Source organism: Heterodontus francisci, chromosome 26, assembly GCF_036365525.1.
Source record: "Heterodontus francisci isolate sHetFra1 chromosome 26, sHetFra1.hap1, whole genome shotgun sequence".
Classification (NCBI taxonomy): Eukaryota; Metazoa; Chordata; class Chondrichthyes; order Heterodontiformes; family Heterodontidae; genus Heterodontus; species Heterodontus francisci.
Genome location: NC_090396.1, coordinates 19310156 through 19322909, shown reverse-complemented (window position 1 = coordinate 19322909; position 12754 = coordinate 19310156). Strand labels below are relative to the sequence as shown.

General features: G+C 44.0%; 1 protein-coding gene across 2 annotated transcripts in view; it reads right to left on the bottom strand.

The window, feature by feature from the left end:
- Positions 1-12504, bottom strand: part of LOC137384212 (E3 ubiquitin-protein ligase TRIM16-like) — a 33453-nt gene extending 20949 nt beyond the window's left edge. Inside the window, exon 1 of one of the 2 annotated variants that reach the window (XM_068057890.1) lies at positions 11810-12504. In XM_068057890.1, coding sequence (XP_067913991.1) covers positions 11810-12394 — 585 coding nt within the window. In that variant the 5' untranslated portion in view covers positions 12395-12504. The remainder of the gene's footprint in view (positions 1-11809) is intronic. The other variant, XM_068057889.1, reaches the window with a different exon arrangement.
- Between the last annotated feature and the right edge of the window lie 250 nt (positions 12505-12754).

Genomic DNA, 12754 nt, shown 5'->3' with positions numbered 1-12754 from the left:
AGTTTGTTGAGCTCATCTGTTGTTAAAATTCTCTTCCATGCCTTTGTTACTTTCAGCCTCGACTATTTCCAATGTTCTTCTGGTTGGCCTTCCATCTTCCACCCTCTGCTGCTCGTACCCTAACACTCACCAAGTCCCATTAACCATCACTCCTGTGCTCGCTGATCTATATTGCCTCCTGGTCCGACAATGCCTTCATTTTAAAGTTCTCATCCTCACGTCCCATGGTCGTGAAAGGCATGATATAAATCATAGAATATAATCATAGAATCGTACAATCGTTACAGCACAGAAGGAGGCCATTCACCCTGTTGTGTCCCTGCTGGCTCTCTGTAACAACAACTCAGCTAATCCCACTCGCCCACCTTTGCCACAAACCTCTGCAAGTTTTTCCTCTTTGGATAACTATCCAATTCTCTTTTAAAAGCCATGTTTGAATCTGCCTCCACCACACTCTCAGGCAGTGCATTCCAGATCCTAACCACTCGCTACATAAACTGTTTTTCCTCATGTTACCTTTTGTTCTTTTGACATTGACCTTAAATCTTTTTCCTATGATTCTCGATCCTCCCGCCAATGGATACAGTTTCTCTCTATCTACTCTGTCTAGTCCCCTCATGAGTTTGGAATTATGAAATCTCCTCTCAACCTTCTCTTGTCCAAGGAGAACAGCCCCAGCTTCTCCAATCTATCCACGTAACATCCCTGGAACCATTTTTGTAAATCTTTTCTGTGCCCTTTCTAATGCCTTCACGTCCTAAAGTGTGGTGCCCAGAATTGGGCACAAGACTCCTGTTGAGGCCGGACCAGTGTTTTATTATGGTTCATCATAACTTCCTTGTAAAGCCCAGGATCCTGTATGCCTTATTAACTGCTTTCTCAACCTGCCCTGCCACCTTTAATGATTTGTGCACATATACCCCCAGGTCCCTCTGCTCCTGCCCCCACTTTCGAATTGTGCCCTTTATTTTTTATTGCCTCTCCTCGTTCTTCCTACCAGAATGAATCACTTCACAGTTTTCTGCATTAATTTTCATCTGCCACATGTCTACCCTTTTCACCAGTCTGTCCAAGTCTTCTTGAAGTCTACCACTATCTTCTTCACAGTCCACAATACTTCCAAGTTTTGGATCATCCAGAAATTTTGAAATTGTGCCCTGTACACCCAAGTCTATGTCATTAATGGTATATAATCAACCCTAATACCGACCCCTGGGGAACCACACTATATACCTTACTCCAGTCTAAGAAACAACCGTTCACCACTACTCTGCTTCCTGTCACTCAGCCAACTTCATATCCATGCTGCTACTGTCCCTTTTATTCCATGGGCTTTAACTTTGCTGACAAGCCTGTTATGTGGCACTTTATCAAATGTCTTTTGGAAGTCAATATACACCACATCAACCACATTACCCTCAACAACACATTGTTACCTCATCAAAAAACTCAATCAAGTTAGTTAAACATGATTTGCCCTTAACAAATCTGTGCTGGATTTCCTTAATTAATCCACATTTGTCCAAGTGATTGTTAATTTTGTCCCGGATGATCAATTCTAAAAATCGTTTCCACCACCAAAGTTAAACTGACCGGCCTGTACATCTGGTCCTGATGACTTATCCATTTTACGTACTGCCATCCTTTTTAATAGCTCCACTTTTATCAATTTTTAGCCCATGCAGTGTCTCAACTACCTCCTCTTGCACTATGACTTGGGCAGCATCTTCTTCCGCGGTAAAGACAGATGTAAAGTATTCATTTAGTACCTTAGCCTTCTCCCTGCCTGCATGTGTAAATCCCCTTTTAGGTCCCTAATTGGCCCTACCCCTCCACTTACTACTCTTTTACTATTTATAAGCCTATAGAAGACTTCTAGATTCCCTTTTATGTTAGCTGCCAGTCTCTTCTTATGCTCTCTCATTGCCTCTCTTATTTCTTTTTTCACTTCCCCACTGAACTTCCTATATTTAGCCTGATTCTCAATTGTATTATCAACCTGACATTTGTCATATGGACCCTTTTTCTGCTTCATCTCTCAACTGTACCTGAACTATCTCCTCTTGAAAGGCAGCCCATTGTTCCATTACAGTTTTGCCTTCCAATCTTTGATTCCAAGTTATGTGGGCCAGATCTCACTACATTGAAATTGGCCCTATCCCAGTTATTATTTTTGCTCTGGATTGCTCCTTGTCCTTTTCCATAGCTAACCTAAACCTTATGATACTGTGATCTCTGTACCCTAAATGTTCTCCTACTGCCCCTTGATCTACTTGACAGACTTCATTCCCCAGAACCAGATCCAGCAATGCCTTCTTCCTTAATGGGTTGGGAACATACTGATGTAGAAAATTCTCCTGAACACACTGAACATGCAAGTCCTTTGTTTCTCAAACTGTAACCAATAGATTACTGTGGCCAATTTACATGATTTTTTTTCTATTCACTATTTGAGTAGGACCATTAAGTCACCTACAATAGGCAGGTTAATGCCAGTTTTCAAATAGCCGACCAGAGAATGGCAGTCAGACATGTTGAGCATTTTTTGATGTCATAATCAGTTACCACTACCCCAAACACCCTTTAGCTTCTTCTTTGGTCAAAAATCTATCCACCTCACTCTTTAATTTGCTGAGACTGCTGAACTCACTGTCTCCCTGGGCAGTTTGTTACACACGTTCAGAACCCTCTACGTAGCAGAGTAATAACTAAACTATCTATTCATCTCCATCTTCTGATCTGAATCTGTGCCCCCCTCCCATGTCACGACTCCACCCCCCAACTCCAGTTACAAATTATGTAAAGAATTTAGTAGACTTCAGTTTAACTATACGCATCAAAGTATCCCCGATCCTTTATCGCTGTCTAATGATTCCCAACGTCTGACAGTGCAGCACTCCCTCAGTACCAGTGTTAGCCTAGATTATGTGTAAAAGTGCTGCAGTGTGGCTTGAAGCCACAATTTCGATCTCAGAGATAAGACAACATTGAGAAATGTGAAGTGATTCATTTTGGTAGGAAGAACATGGAGAGACAATACAGAATAAAGGGTACAATTCTAAAGGGGGTGCAGGAGCAGAGGGACCAAGGTGTATATGTGCATAAGTCATTGAAGGTGGCAGGACAGGTTGAGAGAGCGGTTAATAAAGCATACAGTATCCTGGGCTTTATTAATAGGGGCCTAGAGTACAAAAACAAGGAAGTTATGTTGAACTTGTATAAGACACTAGTTCGGCCTCAGCTGGAGTATTGCGTCCAGTTCTGAGCACCGCACTTTAGGAAGACGTGAGGGCATTGGAGAGAGTCCAGAAAAGATTCACGAGAATGGTTCCAGCGATGAGGAATTTCAATTATGAAGATAGATTGGAGACATTAGGAATGTTTTCCTTGGAGAAGAGAAGGCTGAGAGGTGATTTGATAAAGGTATTCAAAATCATGAGGGGTCTGGACAGAGTAGATGGAGAGAAACTGTTCCCACTCATGAAAGGATCGAGAGCGAGAGGGCACAACATGAGGAATACTTTTTCACGCAGCAAGTGGTTAAGGTCTGGAATGCGCTGCCTGAGAACATGGCAGAGGCAGGTTCAATTGAAGCATTCAAAAGGGAATTAAACAGTTATATGAAAAGGACAAATGTGCAGGGTTATGGGGAGAAGGCAGGGGAATGGAATTGAGGGAATTGCTCATTCGGAGAGCCAGTGCAGACATGATGGGCTGAATGGCCTCCTTCTGCACTATAATGATTTTGTGTTTCAACTAAGCTGACACTTATTACTGTTACCAGTTTAGTATTTTTTTGAGGGGAGCTCTGTGGCCTGCATCTCTCTAACACCCCAATGCACTCACTGATGGAAAATCTGCATCTCCCCAACACCCCTCTCCACTCACTGAGGGAGCTCTTCACCCTCAGGTATATGTTAGTCTATATATAAACCACGAGTGGTAATGAGCTGGAACTCATTGCCCATGAGGGTGGTGGAAGTGGAAACAATCAATAACTTCAAAAGGAAATTGGATGGGCACTTAAAAGAAATAAACTCGCAAGTCTACGGGGATAGCGTGGGTGGGGGAGATTGACTGGATTGTTCCGCGGAGAACCAGCATGGAATTTGATGGACTGAATGGTCTCCTTCTGTGCCATAAATGACTCTATGATATAATCACCAAACCCCTTGAGTAGATTCCAGACTGTAAGTCACTCCCGAGTATTTGTTATTGTATACAGCTTAATCAGGTCAGGATCACTGTGAAGCAGACCAGGATTGGAGCAGTGTGAAGCAAACTGGGAGCATTGTAAAGCAGATCGAGATCACTATGAAACATCCTGGAACAGTATGAAGCAGGCCAGGAGCACATGAAACAGGCTCGGAACAGCGTGAAGCAGACCGGGAGCAGCACGTTAATAAATTGAGGCATGGCCGGGCAGCTCAGACCAGTGCAGTGCACATCCTGATCCATGTGGGAACTCCAGGACACTTCCCATGTCCTGGACAGCCATATGTGCAGGAAGTGTCGTCAGCTGCTTGAGCTCCGGGTTTCGGAATTTGAACAGCAGCAGGTGTCATTGCAGTGCATCTGCAAGGCTGAGAGCTTCGTATATAGTATGTTTATAGATGTGGTCACCCCGCACCTTAAGCGTATGCAGGCAGAGAGGGAATGCATGACAGCCAGGCAGTCAAGAAGGGCTAGGCAGGTAGTGTAGGAGTCCCCTGAGTTCATCTCACTCGCCAAGCAGTATTCTGTTCTGAATACTGGTGAGAATAATTGCTCCTCTGGGGAGTGCAGCCAGAGCCTAGACCACAGCACCATGGCTGCTTCAGCTGTACATGAGGGCAGGAGGAAGATTGGAAAAGCAATAGTGATAGGGGATTCAATAGTTAGGGGAATATACAGGCTTTTCTGTGGCTACAGATGTGAATCCAGGATGGTATGTGCCTCTCTGGTGCCAGAGGCAAGGATGTTATGGAGCAGCTGCAGAGCACTCTGAGGGGGGAGGGTGAGCAGCCAAAGGTTGTGGTCTATATCGGTACTGATGACATAGGTAGAAAGTGGGATGAGGTCCTGCAGACAGAGTTTAGGGAACTAGGAAAGAAACCAGCAAGAAGTACCTCAAAAGTAGTAATCTCTGGATTACTCCTAGTACCACGCGCACCTGAGTATAGAAATAGGACGATAGAGCAGATGAATGTGTGGTTAGAGAAATGGCGCAGGAGGAAGGGCTGGGACATTGGGATCAGTTCTGGGGGAGATGGGACCTGTACAAGCCGAACAGGCTGCACCTGAACAGAACTGGGACCAATGTCCATGCGGGGCAATTTGCTAGTGCCACTGGGAGGATTTAAACTACTTTGGCAGGGGTGTGGGAACCATGAGGTAAATTAAGAGAGGAAAACCAAGGTGCACAGAGAATTGGGAGAGACAGATAGAACTAGAGTAGAAAATAGTAAAGCATTAGGTGGGATCAGCATAAGAGGGAATGCAATAAGGTCTAAATTAGGTTTAATGTGCATATATGTGAATGCGTGGAGTGTGGCAAATAAGGTTGGTGAGCTGTAGGTACAGATAGCCACATGGAAATATGATGTCATGGTGATAATGGAGACCTGGCTCAAAAAAGGCCAGGACTAGGTACTGAATATTCCTGGATGCAAGGTGTCCAGGAAAGATAGGGAAGGAAGGAAGGGAGGAGGGGTAGCTGCATTGATTAAGGGGAACATCACAGTGCTGGAGAGAGAGGATGTCCAAGAGAGGTCAAGGACAGAATCTATTTGGTTAGAGCTAAGAAACGATATAGGTACCATTATATTGCTGGTTGTATTCTATAGGCCAACAGCTATTGGGAAGGATATAGAGTAACAAATTTGCAAGGGAATTACAGAGAGGTGCAAGAATTATAGAGTAGTTATAATGGGGTACTTAAAGGTTTAGGTTAGCAATGGAAAAGGACGAGGAGCAATCCAGACTAAAGATAATTAACTGGGGGAGAGCCAACCTCAATGGAGTGAGAACGGATCTGGCTCAAGTAAATTGGAACCAAAGATTGGTAGGCAAAACTGTAACTGAACAATGGGCTGCTTTTAAAGAGGAGATAGCTCGGGTACAGTTGAGGTACACTCCCACGAGGGGAAAGGTAAGGCAAACAGATCCAGAAATCCCTGGATGACAGAAGAGATCGAGAGTAAAATGAAGCAGATAAAGGGTGCATATGACAGATGTCAGGTTGATAATACAATTGAGAACCAGGCTGAATATAGAAGGTTCAGAGGGGAAGTGAAAAAGCAAATAAGAGAAGCAAAGAGAGAGTATGAGAAGAGACTGGCAGCTAATATAAAAGGGAATCTAAAAGTCTTCTATAGGTATATACATAGTTAAAGGTGGTAAAAGAAGGAGTGGGGCCAATTAGGGACCTAAAAGGGGTTTTACGCATGGAGCCAGAGGGCATGGCTGAGGTACAAAACGAGTACTTTGCATCTGTCTTTATCAAGGAAGAAGATGCTGCCCAAGTCATGGTGAAAGAGGAGGTAGTTGAGATACTGGATGGGCTAAAAATTGACAAAGAGGCGATATTAGATAGGCTGACTGTAATTCAAGATAATAAGTCACCAGGACTAGTTGAGATACATCCAAGGATACTTAGGGAAGTAAGGGTGGAAATTGCAGAGGATCTGGCCACAATCTTTCAATCCTCCTTAGATACAGGTGTGGTGCCAGAGGACTGGAGAATTGCAAATGTTACACCCTAGTTTAAGAAGTGTGTAAGGACAAGGCCAACCAGTACAGGCCTCAATGGTGGGAAAGCTTTTGGAAATGATAATTCGGGACAAAATTAATACTCACTTGGACAAATGTGGATTAATTAAGGAAAGCCAACATGGATTTGTTAAGGGCAAATCATGTTTAACTAACTTGCTTGAGTTTTTTGATGAGGTAAAAGAGAGGGTTGATGAGAGCAATGTGGTTGATGTGGGGTATATGGACTTCCAAAAGGCATTTAATAAAGTGCCACATTACAGACTTGTCAGCAAAGTTAGAACCCATTGAGTAAACAGGACAGTAGCAGCATGGATATGAAATTGGCTGAGTGACAGGAAATGGACGGTAGTTGTAAACACTTGTTTGTTGGACTGGAGGAAGGTATAGAGTGGGGCTCCCCAGCTGTTGTGTTGGGACCCCTGCTTTTCTTGATATCTATTAATGACCTAGACTTGGGTGTACAGGGCACAATTTCAAAATTTGCAGATGGCACAAAACTTGGAAGTATAGTGAACTGTGCGGAGGATAGTGATAGACTACAAGAGGACACAGACAGTCTGGTGGAATGGGCAGACAAGTGGCAGATGAAATTTAATGCAGAAAAGTGTGAAGTGATTCATTCAAGAATGAGGAGAGGCAATATAAAATAAAGGGTACAGTTCTGAAGGAGATGCAGGAGCAGAGGGACCTGGGGGTATATGTGCACAAATCATTGAAGATTGCATGTCAGGTTGAGAAAGTAGTTAATAGGTTAATATGGGTCCTGGGCTTTGTAGATAGGGGCATAGAGTACCAAAACAAGGAAATTATTATAAACCTGCATAAAACACTGGTTTGGCCTCAACTGGAGTATTGCGTCCAGTTCTGGGCATCACATTTTAGGAAGGATGTTAAGGCATTAGAGAGGATGCAGAAAAGATTCACAAGAATGGTTCCAGGGATGAGGAACTTCAGTTACGTGGATAGATTGGAGAAGCTGGGGCTGTTCTCCTTGGAGAAGAGAAGATTAAGAGGAGATTTGTTAGAGGTGTTCAAAGTCATGAGGGATCTGGACAGAGTAGATAGGGAGAAACTGCTCCCATTGGCCGAAAGATCCAGCACCAGAAGACACTGACTTAAGGTGATTGGCAAAAGAAGCGACAGCGACATGCGGAAAAACTTTTTTAAACGCAGCGAGTGGTCAGGTTCTAGAATGCACTGCCTGAGAGTGCGGTGGAGGCCGATTCAATCGAGGCCTTCAAAAGAGAACTGGATAATTATCTGAAGAGAAAACATTTGCAGGACTATGTCGAAAGGGCAGGGAAGTGGGACTAGGTGAGTTGCTACTGCAGAGAACTGGAACAGACATGATGGGCTGAATGGCTTCCTTTTGGTGCTGTAACCATTCTCTGATTCTATACATAAATCACCAAACACCTCGATGAGACAATTCTTGCCTGTAACTCACTTCTGGATATCTGTTATTCTATACATAAATCACCAAACCCCTCGATTAGATTCCAGCCTGTAACTCACTCTCAGGTATCCATTGTTTTCTATAAACATTACAACAAAGAGCTCCACAATGGATCCAGTAGATGGTGAGTTACATTAATTGTAAGTGAGGTTGTTAAGTGTAAGGATAACAATGACTTGCATTGCAGCCATTTACTTGTTTGTGTGGTTTTTGATTATCACTGGAATTCACCTTCATTATTGACATATTTTCATGTCTGATTGCCTCCAAACACCATAGATCAAACAGGCAGGAGGGGCCCTATTGCTCACCCGAAGCGGGGCCATTAGCAGGCAGCATGGTCACATGGTGCTGTGTGCCAGATATATGGTAAAATATATATTCATGTATAAACATGACCAAAACTCTGCAACATTTACAGCAACCAACCTCTGAAGGGCAAATGACTTGTTAATCATCAATATGGACTGTGTTAATGACAGTGTCAATACCTTAACAGAACACCTTGGCAGGTAAAGTACAGCTCGCTAGAGAGCAAAGGTTCTCCTATTTAAGTGTTAGGCTGAACTTTGTCATGCCTGAATGCTGATTGTTGTCTATCTGATTTTTGATTTCTTTTCCTGACTGATCTTCCCCTAGTTACCTATTCCAAAATAGCTGCGAAGACTCTCAGAGTAACACAATTTCTCTGATCATCACTGACCAATTCTGAAATACCTACAGGTGTGGTCGTTGCAACCAGACTTATCTGTTATTCTATAAATACGCCCACCAAGCCCCTCGATTAGATTCCAGCCTGCAACTCACCCCCGGGTATCTGTTACTCTACCTATGAGCCCACCGGGTCCCTCAAATCGATTCCAGCCTGTAACTCACTCCTGGGCATCCATTATTTTATATATAAACCCACCGAGCTGCTTGATTAGATTCCAGCCCATAACTCATTCCTGGGTATCTATGATCCAATATATAAATCCATAGAGCCGCTCGATTAGATTCTCGCCTGTAACCCACTCCCAGGTATCTGTTATTCTATAAAGCATCACCCATTCTCAAATCCCTTGATTAAATTCCAGTCTGCAACTCACTTCCAGATATCCATTATTCTCTATATAAACCACCCAAACCCTTGTTTAAGAAGGGTAGCAAGGATAATCCAGGAAATTAAAGGCCGGTGAGCCTTACGTCAGTGGTAGGGAAATTATTAGAGAGGATTCTTCGGGACAGGATTTACTCCCATTTGGAAACAAATGAACTTATTAGCGAGAGGCAGCATGGTTTTGTGAAGGAGAGGTCGTGTCTCACCTCCCTGATTGAGTTTTTCGAGGAAGTGACAAAGATGATTGATGAAGGAAGGGCAGTGGATGTTGTCTATATGGACTTCAGTAAAGCCTTTGACAAGGTCCCTCATGGCAGACTGGTACAAAAGGTGAAGTCACACGGGATCAGAGGTGAGCTGGCAAGATGGATACAGAACTGGCTCCGTCATAGAAGACAGAGGGTAACAGTGGAAGGGTGCTTTTCTGAATGGAGGGCTGTGACTAGTGATGTTCCGCAGGGATCAGTGCTGGGACCTTTGCTGTCTGTAGTATATATAAATGATTTGGAGGAAAATGTAGCTGGTCTGATTAGTAAGTTTGCGGACAACACAAAGGTTGGTGGAGTTGCGGATAGTGATGAGGATTGTCAGAGGATACAGCAGGATATAGATCGGTTGGAGACTTGGGCGGAGAAATGGCAAATGGAGTTTAATCCTGACAAATGTGAGGTAATGCATTTTGGAATATCCATTACAGGTGGGAAGTATACAGTAAATGGCAGAACCCTTAGGAGTATTGACAGGCAGAGAGATCTGGGCGTACAGGTCCACAGGTCACTGAAAGTGGCAACGCAGGTGGATAAGGTAGTCAAGAAGGCACACGGCATGCTTGCCTTCATCGGTCAGGGCATAGAGTATAAAAATTGGCAAGTCATGCTGCAGCTGTACAGAACTTTAGTTAGGCCATACTTAGAATATTGCGTGCAATTCTGGTCGCCACACTACCAGAAGGACGTGGAGGCTTTGGAGAGGGTACAGAAGAGGTTTACCAGGATGTTGCCTGGTCTGGAGGGCATTAGCTATGAGGAGAGGTTGGATAAACTCGGATTGTTTTCACTGGAACGACGGAGGTGGAGGGACGACATGATAGAGATTTACAAAGTTATGAGCGGCATGGACAGAGTGGATAGTCAGAAGCTTTTTCCCAGGTTGGAAGAGTTAGTTACTAGGGGACATAGGTTTAAGGTGCGAGGGGCACAGTTTAGAGGGGATGTGCAAGGCAAGTTCTTTACACAGAGGGTGGTGAGTGCCTGGAACTTGCTGCCGGGGTAAGTGGTGGAAGCAGGTACGATAGCGACGTTTAAGAGGCATCTTGACAAATACGTGAATAGGATGGGAATAGAGGGATACGGACCCCAGAAGTGCAGAAGGTTTTAGTTCAGACAGGCATCAAGATCGGCGCAGGCTTGGAGGGCCAAATGGCCTGTTCCTGTGCTGTACTGTTCTTTTTCTTTGTTCTAAACCCCTCGATTAGAATCCAGCCTGTAACTCATTCACAAATATCCATTATTCTATATATAAAACGCCTGAACCCCATCATTAAATTCCAGCCTGTAACTCACTCCTGAGTGTCTGTTATTCCAGATATAAACCACCCGAATTTCTCGATTAAATTCTAGCCTGTACCTCATTCCCGGGTATCAGTTACTCTATATATAAACCACCTTAACCCCTCGATCAGCTTCCAGCCTGTAACCCATTCCCAGGAATCCGTTCCTCTAAATATAAACCATCCTAACCCGTTGGTTAGATTCCAGCCTGTGGCTCACTCCCGGGTATCTGTTACTGTATATATAAAGCGCCCAAACCCCTCGATTAAATTATAGCCTGTAACTCACTTTTCAGTGTCTATTATTTTATATGTATACCATCTGAACTTCTCAATCAGATTCCATCCTGTAACTCACTCCCGGGTATCAGTTACTCTATATATAAATCAGTAGCAAAGCAGCTGTCTCTGAGTGCTTATTGAAGCAGAGACAAATGCAGAATAGAATGACAAAAATTAAACCAGGGAGTTGGGCTATACTGGAGCCTGGAAATCTGTTTCCAGATTTGACTCTGATCAGGGATCGCATGAAAACACATTGATTTAAATGGATGCCAATCAGTAAAAACTGAGAACAAAGAGCCTTTTTAAAGGGAAAATCTCACATGCCCAAAATCTGAAACAAAAACCGCAGGGACTGGAAATACACAGCAGGTCAGTCAGCAAATGAAAAAAAGCAGGCAATAGCTCAGCTGGGGATCCTTTGGGTATAACCCAACCAGTTTGGTTCTAATGACGAACAGATTTGTATCAAATTCCTTTCCCGATAGAGTTTAACTCCTTCACACACAACAAGAACGGGCAGTACTTTCATTACTAACACTATAAAGGACAATTTCAACTTAATAGTCACAAAAGGTTAACCTGCCTTCTTTCTTTCGAGACTGTGCCTGCCCTGCTGTACATGCTTGTACACAGTACGTTTTACAAAGTATGTTTTTAATGCTTGTACCTTCAATTCGCTCACTTGCTCCTCCAAGGACACAGTCTCATGTTGCCTGTGTTCGTTGATAGCACACAGGCAGCAGACACATATTTGATCGGTCCGGCAGAAGACCTCCAGAGGTTTGCGATGGTTTGGGCACTTCCTCCTCTCGATATTCTTGACCGGATCAATGAGTTGGTGATCCCTGAAGACCGGGTTGCTGCCATGGGGCTGCAGGTGGACCTCGCAGTACGATGCCATGCAGACCACGCATGACTTGACGGCTTCCAGCTTCTGGTCACCGCAGAAGTCACAGAGGACGTCCTGAGGACCCGCAGCATCCTTCGAGGCAGAGGTTGGGTCAGAGTTGGAGAAGTCCTCCACAATCTCACAGAGGATGGTGTTCTTGGAGAGTGAAGGCCTGGAGCTAAATGTTTCCCGGCACTGAGGGCACTTGAATGTCTCTGAACTCCCCTCCTGGTGCCAACATCTCCTGATACACTCCATGCAAAAATTGTGCCCACAGGGGATAGTGGCAGGAGACTTCAGGAGGTCTAGGCAGATGGCGCAGGCTAGCTTGGCTTCAGAGATGGAGACTTTAGACACCGCCATTCCTCAGAGAAAGAGAGAGAAAATAAACCCAACCCTCACCAAGTCTGGGCAAGCAGAGAACGGAAAGAGAAACTTGGAATCAGTCCTAGAAGTTACGTTAATGATCCACAACGATCTATCTCAAAGCAAATACAGTGGATTGATTCAGTAACTCAAGATATTTCTCAATAGCAATAGTTTCTCTTTTATTTTCTGCGTTGAACCTTTTTTTAAAAAACGTTTTTGTTTCAACATAATCAGGAACTCCACCCATACTTAACATCCAGTTTAACAAGCCAGCTACCGACATTCCTGTAGGGTTTTATTGGAATGACATCTGTGCTTGTCTGTTAGCTGTACAGTAACAGCTTAAAGGGGCAC